The sequence below is a fragment of the Macaca thibetana genome, chromosome 3 (genome assembly GCF_024542745.1).
Source record: "Macaca thibetana thibetana isolate TM-01 chromosome 3, ASM2454274v1, whole genome shotgun sequence".
In the NCBI taxonomy this organism is placed as follows: Eukaryota; Metazoa; Chordata; class Mammalia; order Primates; family Cercopithecidae; genus Macaca; species Macaca thibetana.
The window spans coordinates 16,349,915-16,374,196 of record NC_065580.1 but is presented as its reverse complement, the minus strand read 5'-3'; the positions used below and the strand labels follow the sequence as shown (position 1 = coordinate 16,374,196).

At 45.4% G+C, this 24,282-nt stretch overlaps 1 protein-coding gene and 3 gene segments (V, D, J or C); all 4 read left to right on the top strand.

Moving 5' to 3' along the window:
• LOC126951115 (T cell receptor beta variable 5-5-like) overlaps positions 1–4,955 on the top strand; it is a 66,502-nt gene extending 61,547 nt beyond the window's left edge. Inside the window, 1 exon segment of the V gene segment in view lies at positions 3,720–4,955. Coding sequence covers positions 3,720–4,063 — 344 coding nt within the window.
• Positions 1–24,282, top strand: part of LOC126951110 (probable non-functional T cell receptor beta variable 7-3) — a 632,711-nt gene that overhangs the window by 179,298 nt on the left and 429,131 nt on the right.
• Positions 1–24,282, top strand: part of LOC126951109 (M1-specific T cell receptor beta chain-like) — a 418,381-nt gene that overhangs the window by 16,327 nt on the left and 377,772 nt on the right. The window lies entirely within an intron of this gene.
• LOC126951121 (T cell receptor beta variable 7-7-like) lies at positions 15,063–15,932 on the top strand. The segment is given in 2 exon segments: positions 15,063–15,159; positions 15,292–15,932. Coding segments are annotated over 2 exon segments (531 nt in total).

Here is a 24,282-nt window from a genome sequence, read left to right as displayed (position 1 = left end):
GCTCACTCTGCAGACACTTCCCAGCATTCCTTGGGCCATTGCAGAAGAAACAATGATGAAACTTCACTTATTGGCCACAAGATGGCATGGTGGTCTGCTGAGATCGAAAGGGCTCTGGGGAATCTGGGAGAGCAGTCTAGGAGGGAAAGGGTTTAGAAAAATTAGGGCTTGGATCCAATATTATGCAGATGTTACAGCAGTTTTCAGTTATTGCTAGGCTAACTACAGCTGTGCAAGAGGCGGGAAGTCCCTCTAATCTTTAATGACAAATACAGTTGAAGAATTTTTGCCAGGTAGCCTTGGTATCAGGGGCAGGTGCAGGGGAGCAAATGTCTCAGAGGAACATTGGAAAGCTAGGGGCAGGTTGTGCCCTGAGCCCAGTGTATCTCTGCTGCACCTCATCTTCCCTGCTGGTCTCACCAGGCAACAACTTTAACGTGCTTGAGTGATCTGGGATTCTGCAAGTTTATAAGTCGTAACATTACCTTGGCTGAGAATCCGTTGGACACCAAGTATGTGTTCTCCAGAGAGCAAAAAATATTCAGAACAAGTTCTAAAACACCTAAGTAAACACACTACTGAAGGAAAATGTTAGTAGATGAATCAAACTGTGCCGTTGGACCTGAAGATAATTGACTAGTAGAATTATCGAAAATAGACTACAAATAAGTCTCTACTAAAGTATTTGTGGGCATAGAGCAGTGTTTGCGTCTTCTCTGGGTAGATTAAGGAAGGAATTCAGCTATTATCCTCATGACGTTGCCTTGGATGAAAAGGCATGAATTTCTCAATTGATTTTCTTGTAAAATATTACAGAATAATATTGAGAAAACATTTTATTTTTCTCCAGCCTGTATCTCTCTTTAGCACTTACAAGTAAAGCGGACACTTAGAGGTAAGGTTTCTTTAGTTGGGATCCATTAACTGCAGGACTGGGAGGTCCATAGCTGGGCTTCACAGGGAGTGCAAACCCCCCGTGGACAGAACCCATGTGTCTGTGCTGTGCCCAACTCCCCTCTGTGAGGCTGCCAAAGGGGGAGGCCCGGGTCACCCAGGATCCCACTTGCAAAGAGGGGAGCAGGCTACTTGCTGGGCAAAAAGTCAGTTCATCAACTGGCCAATCTGTTGAAAGGCAAAAAGAAAGGAAAGGCTCAATTGTGAGACTGATGAATGCCCACTTTCCCAAGTTATGAAATGTATAGCAGCTCAGGGTTCTCAGAGTGATTTCAACAGCATATGAAGATATTTTTAGAAAGTTTTTGTTTGTCTACAGCTTTCCTTGATATTGATCCTCACTCATTTTTCAGCCCACTCGTCACTTGAGCTTATTTTGTTGCCAAATTTCAATGTTGCCTGTTTCAGTCACTGAGCACTTCTCACATTCTCCATATCTTACACAGATAGGTGTGTTCCTGTCTTTTCTTATTTTTGTGTGATTCATTTTTAAATTGGGCTGTGCAGAATACAAGCATACATTTGTATATGACTCCCATCTTTTATGCAATTTAGCTGTTTAATTTTTTAGTAATGCTTTTTATTAAGGTATAATTAATAGAGAGTAAAACAAATATTAATACAAGGACATCCTCATACATTTTAACAAATGCATATGCCAGTGCAACAGTAACTGAAATGATTATTAAAAAAAAAATTTCCATCATTCAAGAAAGTGTCCTCATGCTCTTTTCCAATCAATTTCTATCTTAGGGATAAAAACTTTTCTATTTTTATCACTATTGAGTAGCTTTGTCTATTCTTGAGCTTCATATAATGGAATCATATTTTTATTGAGTTGTTTTCTCCAAAATTACCATTTCTGAAGTGTATTCATATTGTTGTTTCAGTAGGTCATTCTTTCTTAAGACTAATATTCCATGGCATAAATACACCAGAGCTTGTTGATCCACGCTCCTGTTGATGGAGATCCACGTTACTCCTGTCTTCAACTATTAGGAATGAAGTTGTTGTGAACATATTGTGGGATTCTTTCCTGTGGGCATATGCATTCTTTTTTTCCTTTTATATATATATATAGACTTAAGAGTGGAAATAATGACTCTTAGTGTAGATGTGTGTGCTATGCTCGTGTGTCTCCACGAAAGCTCATGTTGAAACTCGTCAGTGTAATGGTATTGGGATTATGACAGCTATGACTAGGTCAGGAGGGATCTGCCCTCAGAAAGAGATCAATGCCCTTATTGTGGGAGTGAATTAGTTGTCTTGGGAATGGTTTTCTGATAAAAAGGATGAATTCAGCCGTTTTCTCTGACTTCGGTGCTTGCTTCCCCTTCCTTTTGCCTTGGATAACAGCAGGAGGCCCTCATCAGTTATGGCCCTTTGATCTTGGACTTCCCAGTCTCCAGATCTATAAGCCAAATAAACCTCTTGTCTTGGTAAATTGCCCAGTCCATGCTGTTTCTCTATAGGAGTAGGAAAGAAATTGAAAGAAAATATGGTACCGAGAGTGATGCCGTTGATATAATTTCTGAAAATGTAGAAGTAGCTTTGGTTAATGGGAAGTGGCTAATGGATAGAGGTTGAAAGAACTGGGAGGAGCAGACTAGCAAAAGCCAAGATTCCTGAAAACAGAGCATAAAGGGTACTTCTGGTGAAGGCTCAGGGGTAAATGAGGAACAAGGTATTGGAAATTGAAGCAAATGCCATCCTTGTTATAAGTAGCAAAAACCTTGGCAAAGCTGTGTCCTGTTCTAGAACTTTATGGAATATAAAAATGATGAGCCATTTGCTAGTATATCTGCTGAAAGAAATATCTAAGCGGCAAAGCATTCAGGCTACTCTGTGACTACTTTTAGCCACCAGGAAATTTAACCCAGCAAGAAGGGAGCCATGGGAATAGATTTTGCAAACCAGCACAGATGGTGACCCTACCTCCCTCTGCTGTCCTGTCTCCCACATGCCAAACTCTATGCTGTGAGCTGTTAAAGTCCTATAATTATTTCTGGGGAATCTGTACTCTTAAATAATTTACAGATAACCCAGGTCTGCTTTGGATATGATCAGACAGACTAAATCTTGGAGACTCTGCACCACTGGCCACTGACGAAAGGGGCTGGGAATGTTGTCTGGGACAGGAAAATATAATAAGAAACATTGGAGTGAATCTAGCATCAGAAAGATGTTGTGAGGACAGCCAGGAAGAGCTGGAACCTGAGGTTTAATCACAGGCTCCTCACCCTCTGCTGATGGGCAGGTGTGTGAGCTCCAGCATGGAGCACCACAGTACTAGTTCAGAGGACGGTGATAGGGCAATTGGGCAGCCTGTGAGCTGGGGCAGTGTAGGCAGAGGAGCAACTGTATCATCGCAGAAGCTTCTGCCTTCACCCATCCCTCCAGCTCTGCAGGACAGGTAGAGAGCACAGCGTCTGTGGAGCACTAGACCTAAAGCAGGCTGCATGGGGACGACACAGGACAGTGACATCACAGGATACGCCTCCCATCAGGAAAATCAAGGCCCAGAACTCGCTCAGCTCTTCCCCAGGAGGACCAAGCTCTGCATCAGGTGCAGTGCTGCCTGCCCCACTGTACCATGGGCCCCGGGCTCCTCTGCTGGGCACTGCTTTGTCTCCTGGGAGCAGGTGAGTCCTGTGCACAGGACAGCAGCCCCATTCTCAGCTTTCCCACCCCTGTGTCCTCCACTTTACCTTGGGGAGGACCTCCAGGCTGTCTCCTGGCTCATCCTCCATCTCCTTTTCCCACAGGCCCAGTGGACACTGGAGTCACCCAAAGTCCCACACACCTGATCAAAATGAGAGGACAGCAAGTGACTCTGAGATGCTCTCCTATCTCTGGGCACAGCAGTGTGTCCTGGTACCAACAGGCCCTGGGTCAGGGGCCCCAATTTATCTTTGAGTATTATGAGAAGGAAGAGAGAGGAAGAGGCAACTTCCCTGATCGATTCTCAGGTCACCAGTTCCCTAACTATAGCTCTGAGCTGAATGTGAGCGCCTTGTTGCTGGGGGACTCGGCCCTGTATCTCTGTGCCAGCAGCTTGGCACAGCCCGGCAGAGTCACTGACATTCTGTATGTAAACTTCCTGCCTTAGCTTTGACTTGAGAGCTGCAGGCCGCACCCAGCTTTCACTCCTTCAAGGGAAGCTTTTAGTTGTTTGGAAGGCATGTCTTCTGTCCTACTGAGCACAGAGCTCTCCCAACCAACAGCGTCCAGGTTTCCTGTGCCCTCAGTGTGCCCGCTTCTCTGCTGCATCCTCTTGCAGCTTGTCACTTCCTGGGTAACTTCAGAACAAGAGTGACTGCTGAGCCCCAGATGTGTGCTTGATTCTTTGCATTTCTTATATAGCTTAGAGCTTTTCAACAGTCTTGCACATCAAACATTCTTATTCTTCCTTTACAGATGGGAGGCTCAGGGACATTGAGTCATTTTCCCCAGTGTCTCCTGGCTTGTAAGGACCAGAAGTAGGAAACAAACTAGTCCATACATTTTCCACCTACCCCTCTGCTCCGTCATCACCTTCTGCATCCTGGTCAGTAAGTCAGAGCCCTCACACTGTCCTCTAGTGACCAGCAGGGCGGCAGTAGAGTCTCAGATGTCTTCAGGGGTCACTACTAAGGCCTCTTCAGTAGCAACTTTGAGGAATGTTAAATTTCACACTTTTTAACAATCATTTATATGCATTCCCTTTGTCTTTCCCCAGTCTGCAGCTTATATTTTCATTTTTATGGAGTTTTTTGATGCACAAGAGTTTAACGCAACAAAAACTAGAAACAATTTTGTTTTTGTATAGACAAAAGCCGCTTTCTCATATAAACATCTAAGGATATTTTTCTCAATTTATTCTACTAAAATTTAAGTTTGGATTTTCACCACTAAGAATAAATATACCTAAAATATATCTCATGTGAGAAACAAGATAGAGACCTAGAAATGGGAGGGAAGCACATATGTTCTGTGAAGAAACAATAGCCTGTCCTTAAATTGGACACCCTGAGCTGACGGTGGAGAGGCAGGTGGAGGGCAAATGAGCATGAACCTTGTCAGTCTATTGTCTTGTAGAAGAAAGACAGCCAGGAGCAGGGACCACATGGGTGAAGGTTTATGGCTGTACTGTAGGTTGAAGGTTGCAGCAGGTAGAGGGAGGAATAGCAGGCAGAGGGCAGAGTCACTGGCTGGCCGGGGCAGCGGCATCATCAATTGACTCTCCTGACATCCACGAAGTATGTCCACAGCGCACAAGCTAAAAACCCTCTCCACAATTTCCTCATTTTTCCCCTGACCCTGCCATGGCCACCAGACTCCTCAGTGGTGTGGCCTTTTGCCTCTTGGGGGCAGGTGAGTCCTTTAAAGACTTTTCCTTGGCCCACCACACCCTAGCCTAAGCCTTTACTTCAGGTCTACATTATTGGGGTCCCTCCTTGGACATTCAACTTCCTTCTATCATAAACTTCACAGAAGCTGGGACAACCAGTTCCCAAGGTACCAGAGAACAAATACAGGACATGAAGTGGTATGGAGATGCCTGAGACTGCCATCCATGACTACATGTGTGGGAGTTAATAGGAGCCGGAGCTGGTGCACAGCTGATCCGTCCTAGCCCGCACTACAGAGAAATCCCTGAGGGTCTGTAACTTTCTCTCAAAGCCAAATACGTGGCCTTGGTGTCAGAAGCCTCTCCCAGACCTCTGTGCCCTCTTGCACCAGCCTTCACCCCACAGCCACCTTCCTCTGCACACAAAGCTCAGTGGAAGATATAGGTGGCCTTGTCTTCATGAGACCATGATCTCATGAAGACGTTGTCCCATAGGAGTTTCCCCAATACCTACAAGGCTAGGGCCTTCAGATTTCGGAGCAGTCCTGTGTATAGGAAACGGCTCAGTGCTGAACTTCTTTCCCAAGCCAGTCTCAGCTGGACTACGGAACGCACATCACTGTGATGTGAGAGGAGGCAGTCTCTCTTCCAGGCCCCTCCTACGGCTCTGGCCTCAGAAGTCCTCTTCCTCAGTTGCTCTCAGAAAGGAAAGTTCCTTTGAAATTGTATATTTGCAGACAGCATTGACAATACAGGTCTATGTTCTTTCCCTGTCGGCCTTCACAACTCCGTCTTCCCCACACCATGCTCATATCAGTCCTCAGCCTCCTCCACGTGATGTCTGCTCCCAGCTGTCCTCTCCCTTCCTATGCACCCTCACCTCCATGTCAACCACAGCTGCCTCAGTTCAGGCCATTCCTCATGCGTCATGCTCCTCCCACCAAAGGCCTTTCCACTCCATGCTGTATTCTCTGTGTCAATACAAGTCTCTTCTTTTTTGTTCTTTCTCCAAATCTCAGTTTATCTACCACCGTCTCTAGGGAAACACTCTTTCAACAGTTTTCCTAGGCTGCACCTCCTTATTGTAAATGCTCACAGCTTATAATATGCATTAATATTCTTAGATTTAGCACCATAGTCATTTTCCCTGACTTTGTGTGGCAATTTAATTGACACTTCTCTTGCATTCTAGACTGTAAAATGCATCATTTTACAAATTGTGGATGTTTTGTTCCCCATTTTATTATCAGTACCAACAACAGTTCCAGGTGCCACTCACCAATCTTGAAAGAATAAAGAACAGATATTGAAAGGCCCTCTGAGTTCCCACATAGATGTCTGGAAACATTAAATGGGAACCTCTATCCCTTCATCTCCTAGGATCAAATGAGTCCTGGAAACATGAGAAATCCCTGTCATGGATGAGTCACTGGATCCCAAGCCTTTCTACATGACTGAATTTCCTATCTGCCCATCGCCCTCCTCCCTAGTCTCCTTCTTCAATCTCCTTCCCTCACAGGTGTCCTGGAATTGGGAGTCTCACAGACACAGGGCACCTAATCACTCTGAGAGAGTGATTAGAAACATAATGTCAAACACTGGCATTAAAAGGTGATGGAGAAGAAAACAAATGGCTTCCCCATTCTCTTAGGGAGAGTTTTCTTAAGGCACAAATATCTCTTTGGGTGACTTTGAGGCCACGGTGCCTGATACACTGAGCCATATTATGGGTGTCCATTTCCATGAATTGGTGGGCAATGCCAGAGACACAGAGCTCATGGTCACCAGCTTCCTCCAGCCCACACCTGGTTTTGCTGCAGGGCGCTGAGCAGAGACCTTTGCTTGTTCCTCTCCTTTGCCAGTCAGAAAAGGCTGGTTGTGAGACAGAGGCTCCATTTACAGAGCGGGGCTATGTGTTAGTCCCTGAAGAATTGTGAGAGCCATTCTGGGTGGAAATAATCCAATATACAATCACTAAGGATGGCTCACAGATAGACCGAAGCCCCAGTTTTGCCAGAATGATTTACATTAATGCTTTAAAGACGAATGCAGTTTTAACTCTTTAGGCAATAAAGACCAAAAATAGACTAGCTATTTTTAATAATTGAATCTTAAACAGACCAAAGTCAGAAAATCTTCCCTAAGGAAAGCATTTTCTTCCACCCACTCACTAAAGCTGTATTTGAGAAAGCTGTGTGCTGTTGATAAATGCTGGAATATCACTACAATTGACATCGTAATAATACTGCTACTTGGATCAGAAACAAAGAGCATTTCTAAAGCTTGAACAATGTGTAACTGGAAACAAGCTCTCACTGAGTTTGGAAATGCAGGCACTAGAGGGTGCTGATTTCTCTTTCTTTTCCAATCAGGGGGCTATTCGAACCTATTCTAGAACAAGGAGTGAGATCCCCCATTTCCCCGTGGTGATCAGGCTTTCAGAGGTAGAAACCTTATTAGTTCATAATCAGCACAAACTGACTTCACCATCAAATGTATCGACCTCGATGCTCACCCTCCTCAGCAATCAGAGACTGGCTGTGTTCACCAGGAGCTCGTGTGTTTTTACGGAGCACACTTTATCCTCAGTTTATTACAAAAAATAAATGGGCCTTTATAGGGAGTTCCATAGACAGAAGCTTTCTGTACTTTGTCCATTTAGACACTACAAATTCTGACACCTGATGAAAAGTGTAAACTTAAAGCTTGCATGTGGTTAAGATTTTTTAATAACCAAATTAAATAATATGTATGTAACGAAAATGTCAATAATGCTTTCGAACCCAATCCCACCTTCTATTGGTAATGAATATTAACACTCTGGTGTGCTTCCTTTCACCCCTCTTTTCTGTGTTCATGCATAACTTTCTACTCAAGTACACCTACAGAAAATGGGTTCATCTGTACAATTTACCTGCCACATGCACATTGTTTTCTGTTAATATTCCTTGGTCTTTATTGTTCCAGATTGGTTGATATAGATCTAACTTGCTCTATTAGCTGCTTCACTTTGCATAATGAGGGTAGACAGGTACACTCGCGCTCCGTTGCCTGATTCCTAAATTCTGCCACATCTTTTCTAAAGTGACCGAATGGTATCTTTACGCTTCCAGGTTCTCCTCACCCCAGCACTCAGCTGATGATACCAGCTTTTCCATCACTCATAGTCCTAGCAGGGCCAGTGTGAGAGCTCCATTGGTTTCTCCTGCATGAGGAGACAGGAAGGGATAAAAGGATAGACTTTTATCAAACCTACAAGATGCTACACAGTATCTCAGTTCATGTGTGTAAAGCATTGAGAGGAATGTTAGTCTTGTTTTATAGATGATTCTAGATGAGGCTAGAGTCCAGGAAAGTTAACAAATAGCCTTGCCCATGGTCTCAGAACTAATAAATGGTGGAGCCAGATGGAGGGCAGTTGTCTTGCTTCCATGTGGAATTGATAGATGTGTCACTGGAGTTTGAGGGAGGGGAAGTCTAGAACCATCTGGGGTTGTCTTTAGATCAGACACCAGGGTTAAGAGACTGTGTACCCTACAGCACTGCAGGTACATGCATCATGGTGTTGGCAGTGGGGAGGTACTAGAATGGGTAAGCGATTAGTGGCCTGGAACCAGAAGATCTGAGCTTTGATAAAACTATTCCCATCACAAGATGTAGCAGAGACTCTGATGTAGATAAACTAGGCCAGGGAGCTCTGTGAGGAGCTGTTGTTAAAATGAGGGAGGGAGGAGAACCAACTAAGTGGTCACTTCCTATATGTGAAATGTAGAGGAAAACAATATTAACTAGAATCCCATCTGATTTTAGCCAGTTTTGCTTTGTAAGTAGTTGGAAGGTGGGATAATTTATTTTCAAGGTTAAGTAAACATCAGTACATCACCTTTACCTTATGAAGACTGTTGGCGAAGCAAAAAATGGCACAGCCTATAGAGTCAGAGTTTGTTTAATAAATATCTCAGAGTTCAAAGAGAGACTCTTATGGGGCAGAAATTGGTAAATGTTCCTGCATTCTAAAATTAGGAGGATCTTACTTTCTTTGAATCAGCAGAGAAGGAAGCACAGGCAGTGGGGAGGGTCAGTTGGGAACACTGCAGAGTGGCCGCAGGATGTCCAAGACAAAAGACATGTAATATCACATTCTAAGCTGTGAAACTGTGATGCAACCCTGCTCCTTCTCCTAATGGATTTTTTAGGTCTCAGCACAGATGCACACCTGAGGGAGTAATTTCTTTGGAAATTAAGGACAAATTGCTGTGTTAGTAACAAGTTCACCTTACAAAACACACCTGGAAATGGAAATAAGATTATTTCTAAGGCCTTTTCTACTCTAAGAGTCTCTGACTTGGTGGTAAGCTAAGAGGTGAGGATAGGGGGTTGTTGATCCACATGTGATGAGTACCATGAGGTTCTACCATGAAGCATATAGTTCTGAGAGTGAATCAGAGCCCTAGGAAGAATAATGCCCTTGATGTTGTTTTGCCCTGTGCCATCCCACCACCCCACCCATAATTGAGCAACCATGGAAATGAGGGTAGCCAGAAGGAATCAATTCCTGCAGCTTGGTTCAGTAGACAGAGGGACCTGGGGGAAGGGTGTTGGCTAGGTCTAGGAGAAGATGATGAGCCCAGAAAATAGACAAGGAGAACCCCCAGGGAAAACTTGTGAAACCCTGAAGGAATCACGAGATAGGTTATTAGAGACTTTTTTATTACTAAACTTTATTTATTGCTAAATTAATGGCAGTAACCCTGCACAAAGGGATATTCCCTATGGAAGATGGCATCTCACATAAAAACAGAGCATTCTTCCTTACCTTAAAGTCGGACCTCTCTCCCCAAGTCCCTCATGCATCGGGCCACCTTTGTACCCACAGATCATGGGCAGCACTGGGTGGTCACCATCATCCACACAGAGAGGGCAGTCAGCAGCGTGAGGTGGGTCTGTCTGCTGTGGTCTCACCCCAGACATGGAAAGCAAGAGCCCTGGGTAGAGCTGAAGGTGCTCACCTGGGTTTGTCAGGAGTCCCATCTGTCAGTGAATTGAGAAGAAACAGAGCAAAACTTGTCCAATGTTGATGAGCCTGCCCCTAGGATTTGGAAACTTGATAACAGAGAAAACCGATATAGACAAAGGATTTTAAACAGGATTATGGTCAATTAAGCAAATTAGAAAAGGATACTTGAAGGAATATTTGGGACACAGGAATCAAAAACACCAGGAAGACATGAGGAGTTTCCCTAAGACTCTAGACTACAGCACTACATAGGTAACTAACACCAGGCTATGTATTATATTATTGAAGAAATAAAATTGACATTGAATTACAAACTGTTCCCAAAAAGTCATGAAAATCTTGTAGACTTGATTCAATTCAGACAAATGTGTCCTTCTCATTCTCAGCTGTTCACTGGTGCATTTGTCTTGAATTTGACCATCTGGGGAATGGGCGTGGTCTCTCCTGACAAGAAGGCTCTGGGGCCCAGGCAGGGAGAATGACATCTCAGAATGATTCCCTTGAGAGTCCTGTTGCCCTTTCATCAATGCACAGAACCAGAAGACCCCTCTGTCCTGTAGCACCTGCCATGAGCATTGAGCTCCTGTGTTGTGTGGCCTTTTCTCTCCTGTGGACAGGTGGGTCCTGGGCAGGGACCCTTGTGTGGATTTCATGGCCCAGCCCCTTTCCATTGGGGCTGCAGCATCAGCTTTGTTCTTCTCTGCAGGTCCAGTGAATGCTGGTGTCACTCAGACCCCAAAATTCCAGGTCCTGAAGACAGGACAGAGCATGATAGTACAGTGTGCCCAGGATATGAAACATGACTACATGTTCTGGTATCGACAAGACCCAGGCATGGGGCTGAGACTGATTTATTACTCAGTTACTGCTGGTATCACTACCAAAGGAGAAGTCCCCAATGGCTACAATGTCTCCAGAATAAACACAGAGGATTTCCTGCTCAGGCTGGAGTCGGCTGCTCCCTCCCAGACATCTGTGTACATTTGTGCCAGCAGTGACTCCACAGCGCTACAAGGCTGTCTCCTCTCCGCACATGAAAGCAGGGAGGCTCTACCCTCCTCCCCCACCCAAGACTCAGGGATGCCCTGGGCAGAGTTTTCTGGAACAGGAACCTTGGAACCCCAAGTGGCCCCAACTGGTCCAGACAGTATGAGCCTCGCTCTGTGCCAGGCGCCTCTGCAGGCAGTCTCAGCCAGGCCTGGGCTGATCCCAGGTCCTCAGTTGTCTCCTTTGTTGCTCTCTCTGGTCTATCCTCTGAGCTCTCCTTTAGGGGTTGGGCTAGGGCTCCCCCAGCTCCTACTTTTCAACTCATCATCCTGAGTCTGAGGCCCCCAAACAGGATTTGTATTTCACATCCATCTAGACTCCTGTCTCTCCCTGGTGACCGTGTTGCTTCCTCTCTCTAGGTTTCCCCCACTCCCCACCATCCTGTGGCCCACCTTTCCCATCTCAGCAGTCATTCTCCACCCCCCACCTCCCCGCCCCTCTCTACTGCAGCCATGGGGGGAACCCCTCTTCTGTGACTCCTTCCTTCCCATCACAAAGACTTCAAAGGCCATTTCCTCTGCCCTGGGCTGGAGCCTTCCTTTATCTAGTGGCCAGCTCCTACCTGTGCTTCAGATCTCAGCATGATCAGCCCTCCTGTGGGAAGCAATCCCATGCCTCCCAGCTTGGATCAACTTTCCTCTCATAAGCTCTCAAAGAATCAAGTCTGTTAGTAACCTTTAGCACACTTGGGCTTTCTCAGATACTTGTCTGATTATTTTTGTGCTCCCCCCAATTTTTTTATTTTTAGACAAAGTCTCACTCTGTCGTCAGGCTGGAGTGCAGTGGCATGATCTCTGCTCACTGCAAACTCTGATACTCTGATTCAATTGATTCTCCTGCCTCAGCCTCCCGAGTAGCTGGGATTACAGGCATGTGTCACCACGCCCAGCTAATTCTTGTTTGTATTTTTAGTAGAGATGGTGTTTCACCATGTTGGCCAGGATGGTTTCGATCTCATGACTTCATGATCCCCGGTCTCTCAAAGTGCTGGGATCATAGGCGTGAGCCACCACGACCAGTCTCTGTGCTTAATTTTTTAGCCCATGAGAGCTAAGGCTGTGCCTGCTGCATTTACCAATATCAGTGCCTGACATGTGGGGAGACCCATTTCACAGAGAATGGATGAGTGAATGACAGGCTGAGTGGGTGATGAGTGGATGGATGAACCAATAGTAGGAACATACTACATCTACTATAACCTGGCATAGATCTAGCATTAAGTAAAGAAAGCCCACCCCTTTGATTGCTGGGCTCAGGTCAATCTTGGAAATTGATGGGGAATCACTATCCTGGTGTCCACACCTGGCTCAAGGTTTCCTCTTGTGGCTGCAGCACCAGACCTCCTCCAGGTCTCTGTGCTCTCCTTCAGGGTCTTCCCCCACAACAAATCAAGACAGATCAGAGATCTACCTCTAGAATTCCATTCTTAAAGGTTGTTCCTTGAAACCACTTCTGGTAAGAAAATCTCCGTTAGGTTTGCATCAATAAAACAGGGCCACTACAAGTTTGAGAGTGTAAGAGATTTATGATCAGAATTAGACTTTACACATATGTGGGAGGAGATGAGGAAGACAAGGTCTTGAGGAGAGAAGTCAGAAGGTGAAGGAGCCAGTCAGTAGCCAGGGCTTCTGGAGGTCTGGGCAGGACAGGCTAGAATGGCAGGGACATGAGAGGATCAGAGCATGCCAGGCCATGCAGTGAAACCTTGAGCTGGGAGTACGGGAAAAGGCCAAGGAGACCTGCTTCTGGGGAAGCTGTTCCCTCTATGTCAGGGCCACCCCTGCAGGTGCACTGCCAAACACTGGGGGCAGCCTGGCTGCTGTTGGCCAGCATTTGGGAAGATGAACTGGACACAGGGTTCAGAAGGAACAGGACCTCCTAGGTCTGTTGGATGCCTCTGTATCTGCTGGTCACTGACTCTCACTGTCTGACCACGATGACCTGCCAATTGTTATAGTGACGGTTTTATATCCATCTTCTGAATTTTACCAAATTTATCTTTGACCATCTCAAACCCAGAGTGATAAGAGAAATGGCATTGTGGGAAAATCAGACTCTTACCTTTGCAAAGTTGACTTAACACAACCCAGCACAGGAAGGATTCTCCCAGATTAGGCACCAGATCAACAACTGTCTCAACCTGCCATGGTACGTGGACTCCACTCCGGGGGACACCTGTGCCGCCCAGGTGACTGTGGACACAATTTGTATGTAGATGTTCTAGACACTGGCTACTAACTGTTCTTTTAATCCTGTGCCTGGAATCTCACTCCACCCAGAGGCAGGGCTCTGCCTCCTGCTTCTGTCTCCTTCCTGAGCTTCCGTCCTGCTAGAGTTGCGGGGACATCAGACTCCTGCTCAGAGTGCAGCGACCTGTGGAGAGGGAGGGAAGCTCACCTCTTGCTGCCTTCCTGGACCCAGTTCTTCTATAAGCAAAGCAAGCGCTCTGGTCTCTCTTTGAGCTCTGCAGTATGAGAAATGTGCTTCATGAATTTGTAGCTGATCAGCTCAATGATCTGATGGCAACCCGAAGTGAAATCCTCAGATCTGCAGAAATTGCCCTGCATTTCTGTGAAGATGGCAAGAATACTGTGTGGTAGAGGTGCCTTCTCTGCATGTAGAGACCTGGCGCCCAAACAGGACAGAGCAGAGAGGGCCAAAGAGCCCAAAACATGTCTCAGATGGTTGAAAGACAACTTCCCAGGACAATCCTGCTGACAACATTTGGTCCCTTGTATTATAGTCCCGACCACCCTTCCCCCAGATCAGCTGAGTACCCAGGATATCACACACCCCAGCATCTTCCAACAAGCAAAAATACTTCGCATACCAGCTTCCTTCCAGCACCACATTGACTAACCCCAGAAACAGACTTTCCAGAAAAAAGCTCTGTCTTCTCTTGGCCCAGTCTAGCCTGGTAGGTTTAATTCATGATTTGTGTGACCTTTTAACTTACTCAAAGGAGAACATATGATTTCAGAGTAAAGAATGTTAATTTCATTTGTATAAATTGGACCTAAACAGTAAACTGAGTAGTTTTCTTCCATCAGTGTCTTAAATTGGACAGTGGTAAAACAAATCTTAGATGCTAGAACTTTTTAGGTCCTGGTGTTTTTCATATGGAAGTTTCCAGTTACCTAGTCCAGGGCATGGAATAGATGAGCATTAGTAAGTCACTCTATGCTTGAGATGATTTGCTATGGGTATTTTTTCTGAGTTACAGTTAACAAAGGTGGGAAGTGATCCCAGAAGAAAGGCATGAGGGCAGTTCATGAGGGAACCCATGTGATGTGACAGTCCCATTGGGCACCAGTAACTGGGGGAATGGAGGAGTCTGGGGCATGAATGGGGATGGCAGAGGGGATCCTGTTTTGCAGGAAAGACAATGAGCTCACCTCTTTGTGCCCTATGTTAGGGGCAGTGTTGGTGCATCCTACAGGACATGTCCAGCAGACAGAGGAGCGGCTGTAGGATGAGAAGATGAACTCAGAGATGCAGTGTGAGGCCTCCGGGTACAGACAGCTCTGGAGCCCAAAACGATGAGCCATACATTGATATTGTTAAAACGGAGGTTATAAATATTTAAAGTGTCACCCAAGTGTGTTCTAGTATAAATGCTGTGACCCTGAGTTCCTGGGGATTGAGAGAGGAAGTGATGTCACTGTGGGAACTGCCCTGTGGGGACAAGGACGTCCGTCATCCTCTGCTCCTGCTCACAGTGACACTGATCTGGTAACGCCCCCGTCCTGGCCTGACCCTGCCATGGGCACCAGGCTCCTCTGCTGGGTGGTCCTGGGTTTCCTAGGGACAGGTGAGTCCTCAGAACACCAAGTAGTTTCATTTTTTTTTCTGTATGTAGGTGTGTGTGTGTGCGTGTGTGTGTCTGTGTGTGTGATGATTACAAATGTTTTCCTTATTCTGTTGCCAAATTCTATTTCCACAGATCACACAGGTGCTGGAGTCTCCCAGTCTCCCAGGTACAAAGTAATAAAGAAGGGACAGGATGTAGCTCTGAGGTGTGATCCAATTTCGGGTCATGCAGCCCTCTATTGGTACCAACAGGCCCTGGGGCAGGGCCCAGAGTTTCTGACTTACTTCAATTATAAAGCTCAACCAGACAAATCAGGGCTGCCCAATGATCGGTTCTCTGCAGAGAGGCCTGAGGGATCTGTCTCCACTCTGACGATCCAGCGAACAGAGCAGCAGGACTCGGCCGTGTATCTCTGTGCCAGCAGCTTAGCCACAGCGTGGCACAGTCACCTCCTTCCTGTTCACAAACCTCGTCCTTCGCTCTCCTGCAGTTCCCAGAGACCCTTGACAGAGGCCTCTCTTTGCTCCTCACTTTTCATGGGAAAGAGGTGGATTTGGACATCGGCTTTCCTTTGGGTAGAAAGAGACCACAGATTCATTTCTGAAACACAGTGACTGCAAATGTAGGTGGTGAAAACAATCAGGGCCCACTGCACTCTAGGAGTCCTCGGAACCAGCTCACTTCTTCAAGCAAGGAGTGGGTGTCTTAGCCTCGGCCTTCAGGGCAGACATGCATCTTCTATAGGTCTTGGAGGCTGCTGTGTTGCCCACATCCATGAGGTTGTCAAGGGCAGGAAACATGCCTCTTCTGCATATGTTGGGGCATCTGGAAGGTCTGAGGCTACATCACCAGAAACATCTTTCTTCTGAAGCCTCTTCTATCCCTGTCACCTTGGAAGTTTTCTGCAACAAAATATCAAACCTCTCTTCCCGTAGAAGTAAAGGTCTTTGCAACTTTTGTGGTCCTTACGTGATAAATACAATCATGATAACAATAAGACTTCATTTCTTCTGCCTACTTTAAGCCACATGTACCCTTTATTTTGTTTCCATTTGCCATTGCTGCTGTTCTGATACACACAGGCATGCATTCACCACTGCTGCCAGTTCACCTTGATTCCCTCAGGAAATCTGATTTTTAGACTCTGAGTGTTTTCGTTGTTGTCCAACTCATTTGATTTGAAATAATTTTCCTGAGGACTTTAACTCAAGAAGTGTTTTATTTTTAATATTGAAACTATTCATTTTTATTTTATTTTTCATAATATACAGTGTTATATAGTACTTGCTATAAATAGAAGTACAATGATTATATTGCAATAGAATCTTCCACTTGTCTGTGGGTGATGCTGCAGTTTGTATCTATGAAATCAAACGCACTGGTCAGAGCTGATGTGATTATGGATTATGGGTTTCTGAGAGTCCTCGGCAACAGCCCACTTCGCCAAGTCTGGGACTCAGTGTCCCAGACACAGCCATGACAGAGGTGCCCTGAATTTTTCATAGCTAAGAGGGGCATCAGCCGGGCACGGTGGCCTACGCCTGTAATCCCAGCACTTTGGGAGGCCTAAGTGGGCAGATCATGAGGTCAGGAGATTGAGACCAACCTGGCTAACACGGTGAAACCCATCTCTACTAAAAATACAAAAATTAGCCGGGCGTGGTGGCGGGCACCTGTAGTCTCAGCTACTCGAGAGACTGAGGAAGGAGAATGGCATGAACCCGGGAGGCGGAGCTTGCAGTGAGCTGAGATTGCGCCACTGCACTCCAGCATGGGTGACAGAGCGAGACTCCGTCTCAAAAAAAAAAAAAAAAAAAAAAAAGAAGGGGCATCATAGTCCTTCCAAACTCACTGATCAGAAATTGTGGTGGTACAGACACCAAATTTCTTTCCTCAGAGAATGATGGTTACTGGCGGGGAGTTGCTCTGGACCCACTTTTTCTTGTGTCCTCATCAAATCGCTCCTTGCTCGGGTGCACTGTGTCTCCTGGGACTAAGTAAGGCAAGGGCACAGATGGGAATTCCTTGTCTTCCTAGACCTCCTCTCTAACTGTTCTCACTTTCCTCCATGTGACTCCTGAGACACCTGGTCCTAACAGTGGACAAGCTCTGACACTAAGGCTGAAGAGAACACAGTCCACAGTTGTAAACGGTGCTGCAAGAACATGTAAGAAAAGTGAGCAGGGCTTCCAATTTATACTGAGAATGAACATGCAAAAGGAGCAAAGGGCAGACGTTACTAACGAACAAATAGGAAGGAATAGGGTTTCTGTTCTAACGAAATCATTCTGTTAAGTTAAGCAGGAGAAACATTTCATTGCAATTACTTCAAGTCAAAGGCTAGTGGCTCCCCAACCAACCAGCATAGCTCTTTGCTCTGTGGTCTCAGCAGCTTCAGAGGACTCAGAAATCCCTTTTCTGCACAAATGTCCCTTTGTCCATTCCAAGACCCAGGATCTCACACTCTGATCCTATCATGAAAATAATCGGGTGTGCTATAGTTGCTGTGGCCTCATTTTTAGTGTGTTGAGTAGGAAGCATTGAAGAACTTTGAAAGCTTTGCTCTTGAGTCTAGGGATGTGCTGGAGGCAACTTGTGTGACTCAGAAGAACCAAATAGGCATACTCTTCCCAGCTCCCCATTCAGTGAAGCCGTGTTGGCCGCTTGAAATCTGCCATGGTGGGGATGCTGGTACAACAGAAATTAGCAAATGCTACCAGCCATGCCCCCACCTTCACAGACAACCAGTTTAGCAGCACATCACTGGAGTATTTTCTGATGTCCCTGTTATGCCATGTCTTGTGGGGACAAAAGGGCTCAGAATTTATCTCCCCTCTACTCTTGTTCTTAGAAGCCATCATCTAAGGGGGCCTCGATTATTCCTATTTCTATTCAACTCCCAAATTCTCTTGCTCTGTAGCTCTGTTTTTGCTACAAGCATGTGAATCTAGAACATGACAACCATTTTGAATGTCCCTAAAGGTATCCCTGAACCAGTTCATTATTTACAAATTATCTTTCCTCACATAGAATATTCAGGTGCTGGAGTCATTGGGAACACAGATGGCCAAGCAGCAACTCTAGGTTGTGAACCACGTATAGCCCCACTATTCTTCTGTGTCACTAACAGACCCTGAAACAAGGACTTTTTTGCTTTGGAAACTAAGCAGCTCCACCCCAGTCAGGAATGACTCTGCTTTTACTTTAGGCTGAGAGGTCAGCCTAAAGTATTCTCCTTTCATCCCACATATTATCCTCTCCAAGACTGAGTATGGCCACTCTCCATCTGAGTCCCTGGAAGTTGTCCAGAGCTCCCTGAGAATCCCTGCTCTGGGGGCAGAGTCACCAAGGCTCATCCCCGCCAGCTCCCCACAGACTCCAGCAGGGCTTTCCTGCCAGGTGCAGGGCACAGGGATGGCTCTGCCTGTCTCTTAGTTAGAAGGAGGCTGTACAATAATGTTTGTATAAGAGGGACTGGAATTCTGGGTCTCTTTTAAAGTATTTGACAAAATTTTCTTTGTTTTCTGTTTTTTTTTTTTTTTTTTTTTTTTTTTTTTTTTTTTTTGCCATCTCACCAATGAGGAGTGCAATCCCTTGGTAGTTATATTGTTTTTGGCACTTGGGAAGGTTTTTGTGGTTAAGTCACATTAAGAAATTGTGCCTTTTTTTCCTGTTTAGCTATAATCCAAGGCAGTGAAAGAAACAGCAATAATTTTGAGAGTAGTCACTTGTGCATCCTATGATAAAGGTGTTAGATTTCATTGCCCACATCTAACTTTCAGTCTAGTGGAAATGAAAAGGCTCAGTTAGGAGGCATGTGAGCATGCCATGAGAGAGGTTGATGCCGATTGAGAAGTCTGTGCCCATCCCTAATACTGTGGGATTGAAGGGGAGGGAGAGATGACCTCTCCTTCAGACCGTGCTGAACAAGGAGGGAGAGGGAGTTCACCCATGGGAAGCTGAGGAGGAGCAAATCCCAGGGGCATCTAACTCAGGGTGCAGGAACAAATCCTTGGAGAGGAAAATGGCCCAGTTCAGCTGTCACAGGAGACAGGAGAAAGAAAAGTCATGTAATCCACAGTCCCCAGGCTGATTTGCTTCCTTATGACACTATTTTGCACCAGCGTGTTCTCATCTCCCGCTGTTCCTCTGCCTTGGCCGGAATCATCTCTTCCCTGTTTGCTGCTCAGATCAGTGGATGTGCATTGTACAAGCTGATCATTTCCTGAAACAACCCCTTTGCTAGTCTTAGCTATATCCATCCTTATTTTCTGCATTAGGTACTGCTCCCGCCACCATTGCTTGTTGCCTTGTAAGAGGTCTCATTTTATATATTTCAATTTTACTTTTTATTAATAGACATTTGACTTCACCTTTTGCTGATCTATACTGTTGGGGTAACATTGTCATTTTTGGAGGACGTTTTTGTTTAGTGATTCAGATTAAATAATCTCTTTGTGTTTCAGTGTACATGTTTTCTTACTATTTAAAACCAAATATTACTTCCTTTCGTTCCTCTCATTTTGTTCCTCTCTCTTTAGATGGTAGTTTTAAGGGAGAAAAAGTTAGACTATAACTGGAGCTATGTGATAAGAGTTATTCAGAATGAGGGTGGGATATTAAGATTGGTAACTGAAAGCAACAGTCAGGGTTAGAACTAATGTTGGAATTAGGGTTTAGGGAAGCTGCTCATAAAACGTGCGGAATGGCGCTTCTGGAATACTTTTCCAGCTCACTCTGCAGACACTTCCCAGCATTCCTTGGGCCACTGCAGAATAAACAATGATGAAACTTCACTTATTGGCCACAAGACGGCACTGTGGTCCACTGGGATCTGAAGGGCTCTGGGGATTCTGGGAGAGCAGCCTAGGAGGGAAAGGGTTAAGAAAAATTAGGGCTTGGATGCAATATTATGCAGATGTTGCAGCAGTTTTCCGTTATTGCCAGGCTACCTACAGCTGTGCAAGAGGCGGGAAGTCCCTCTAATCTTTAATGAGATCTACAGTTGAAGAATGTTGGCCAGGCAGCCTTGGTGTCGGGGCAGGTGCAGACAGAGGAGCAACTGCCTCAGAGGAAAAGGGACAAGTGAAGGGTGGGTTGTGCCCTGATCCCAGTGCATCTCTGCTGCACCTCATCCTCTCTGCAGGTCTCAGCAGGTGACACCTTTTACCTGTTGAGTGTTCTGGGATTCTACAACTTCGTAAGTCTTACTGATAACATCACCTTGGCTGAGATTCCATTGGGCACAGAGCATGTGTTCTCTGGAGGACAAAAAATATTGATAACAATTTCTGAAACACCTAAGTAAACAAACTATTGAAGGAAAATGTTAGTAGATGCAGCAAACTGTGGCGTTAGACCTGAAGATAACAGACTAGTAGAATTATACAAAAGAGACTATACATAAGTCTGTACTAAGTACTTGTGGGCATAGAGCAGTGTTTGAGTCCTATCAGGGTAGATTAAGGAAGGAATTCAGCTATTATCATGACTTTTGCTTGGATGAAAATCCATGAACTCCTCAATGGATTTTCTTGTTAAATATTACAGAATAATATTGAGCAAACTTTTTATTTTTATCCAGCCTGTATCCCTCTTTAGCACTAACAGGTAAAGCTGACGCCTCTTTAGCACTAACAGGTAAAGCCAACGCCTCTTTAGCACTAACAGGTGAAGCTGAAAGCAAGGTTTCTTTAGTTTGGATCCATTAACTACAGGACTGTGAGGTCCACAGCTGGGCTTTACAGGGAGTGCAAACCGCATGTGCAGGGAAGCCCATGTGTCTGTGCTGTGCCCAACTCCCCTCTGTGAGGCTGCCAAAGGGGGAGGCCCAGGTCACCCAGGACCCCACTCACAAAGAGGAGAGTAAGCTTCTTGCTTGGCAAAAAAATCAATTCAAAAATTGGCCAATCTGTTCAAAGCAAAAATGAAAGGAAAGTCTCAATTGTGAGACTGATGAATGCCCAATTTTCCAAGTTATGAAATTTGTAGCAGCTCATGGTTCTCAGAATGATTTCAACAGCATATGAAGATATTTTTTAAGGTTTTTGTTTGTCTACAGCTTTCCTTGATTTTGGTCCTAGTTGTTTTTCAGCCCACTCAGCAGTGAGCTTATTTTGATGCCAAATTTCAATGTTGCCACTTCAGTCACCAAGCACTATTCACATTCTCCATAACTTACACAGATAGGTGCGTTCCTGTCTTTTCTCATTTTTGTGTGATTCATTTTAAAATTGGGCTATACAGAATACAAGCATACATTTGTAAATGACTCCCATATTTTATGCAATTTAGCTGTTTACTTTTTAGTAATACCTTTTATGAAAGCACAATAGAGAGTAAAACAGAAATATTAATACAAGGACATCCTGGTACATTTTGACAAATGCATATGCCAGTGCAACAGTAACTGAAATGATTATGAAAAAATTTCCGTCGTGCAGGAAAGTGTCATCATGCTCCTTTCCAATCAATTTCTATCCCAGAAATAAAAACTTTTCTTATTTATTTCTTTATTTATTTAGAGACCAACTCTCACTCTATAGCCCAGGCTTGAGTGCAGTGGCGTGATCTCAGCTCACTGCAAGCTCCGCCTCCCAGGTTCACACCGTTCTCTTGCCTCAGCCTCTGGAGTAGCTGGGACTACAGATGCCCACCACACCCGGCTAATTTTTTCTATTTTTAGTAGAGACAGGGTTTCACCATGTTAGCCACGATGGTCTCGAACTCCTGACCTCATGATCTGCCCGCCTCAGCCTCCCAAATTTTTGGGATTACAGGCATGAGCCACTGCGCCTGGCCAAAACTTTTCTTATTTTAATTACCATTGACTAGGTTGGTCTGTTCCTGAACTCCATATAAATGGAATTATATAACATTTTTATTGAGTTATTTTCCTCCAAAATTAGTATTTCTGAAGTGTATTCATATTGTTGTATCAGTAGGTCATTCTCTCTTATGACTAATATTCCATGGCATAAATACACCACAGCTTGTTGATCCACGCTCCTGTTGATGGAGATCCACATTACTCCTGTCTTCAACTATTAGGAATAAAGTTGTTGTGAACATTCTTGTGGAATTCTTTCTTGTGGACATACGCATTCTTTTTTTAAATTTTCTTTTAAGTATAGACATAAGAGTGGAAATACTGACTCAGTGTAGATGTGTGTGCTACGCTTCCATGTCCCCAAGAAAGCTCATGTTGAAATTTGTCAATGTGATGGTATTGGGAGGTGGGACAGTTATGACTAGTTCATGAGGGATCTCCCCTCAGAAAGAGATCAATGCCCTTATTGTGGGAGCGAATTCATGGTCTTGGGAATGGTTTTCTGATAAAAAGGGTGAATTCAGTCATTTCCTCTGACTTCGGTGCTTGCTTCCCCTTCCTACTGCCTTTGATAACAACAGGAGGCCCTCATCAGTTATAGCCCTTTGATCTTGGACTTCCCAGTCTCCAGATCTATAAGCCAAATAATTCTGTTGTCTTTGTAAATTACCCAGTCTGTGGAATTTCTCTATAGCAGTAGGAAAGAAATTGAAAGCAAACATGGTGCTGAGAGTGAGGCTGTTGCTATGACAAGTACCTGAAAATGTGGAAACAGTTTTGGTTAAGGGCAAACGGGTAATGGATAGAGGTTGGAAGAATGCGGAGAAGCAGACTAGCAAAAGCCTAGACTGCTGAAAACAGAGCATGAAGGACAATTCTGGTGAAGGCTCAGGGTGAAATGAGGAACAGGGTATCAGAAATTGAAGTAAATGTTATCCTTGTTGTAAGTAGCAAAAACCTTGGCAAAATTATGTCCTGTTCTAGGACTTTATGGAATAAAAAAATTATGACCCATTTGCTAGGATATCTGCTGAAAGAAGTGTCTAAGCGGCTAAGCATTCAGGCTCCTGTATGACTACTTTCAGGCACCAGGAATTTTAACCCAGCAAGAAGGGAGCCAAGGGAATAGATTTTGCAAACCAGCACAGATGGTGATCCTACCTCCCTCTGCTGTCCTGTCTCCCATAAGCCAAACTCACTCTGGAGTTAGAGAAAAGGGGAGACAGTTAACATGATACACTGGGGTCAGCTTCTGAAGGCACGGTGGATCTGAAGGCACGGTGGATCTGTCCAGAGCACTACATAGAGGATGGCCTTGAGGATGCTGAGTCCCAAGCTGGTTAGGTCTGTGCTGTGAGCTGATGAGGCCCCAGAATAATTTCTGGGGAAACTGTACTCTTGATAATTTACAGACAACCCAGGTCTGCTTTGGATCTGATCAGATGGACCTGATATTGGGGACTCTGCACCGCTGGCCACTCAGGAAAGGGGCTGGGAATGTTGTCTGGGACAGGAAAATATGATAAGAAACATTGGTGTGAATCTAGCATCAGAGAGATGATGTGAGGACAGTCAGGAAGAGCTGGAACCTGAGGTTTAATCACAGGCTCCTCACCCTCTGCTGATGGGCAGGTGTGTGAGCTCCAGCATGGAGCACTGCAGCACTAGGTGGGAGGAAGGTGAGAGGGTGATGAGGCAGCCTGTGAGTGGGGAGGTGTAGGCAGAGGATCAACTGTATCATCACAGAAGCTTCTGCCTTCACCCATCCCTCCAGCTCTGCAGGACAGGTAGAGTCCAGGGTCCGTGGAGCACTAGACCTAAGGAAGCCTGCCTGGGGAGGACACAGGACAGCGACATCACAGGATACCCCTCCCATCAGGAAATCAAGGCCCAGAACTCACTCAGCTCTTCCCCAGGAGGACCAAGCCCTGCATCAGGTGCAGTGCTGCCTGCCCCACTGTGCCATGGGCCCCGGGCTCCTCTGCTGGGCGCTGCTTTATCTCCTGGGAGCAGGTGAGTCCTGTGCACTGGACAGCAGCCCCATTCTCAGCTTTCCCACCCCTGTGTCCTCCACTTTACCTCGGGGAGGGCCTCCAGGCTGTCTCCTGAGCTCATCCTCCACCTGCTTTTCCCACAGGCCCAGTGGACGCTGGAGTCGTCCAAAGTCCCACGCACCTGATCAAAACGAGAGGACAGCAAGTGACTCTGAGATGCTCTCCTATCTCTGGGCACAACACTGTGTCCTGGTACCAACAGGCACTCGGTCAGGGGCCCCAGTTGATATTTCAGTATTA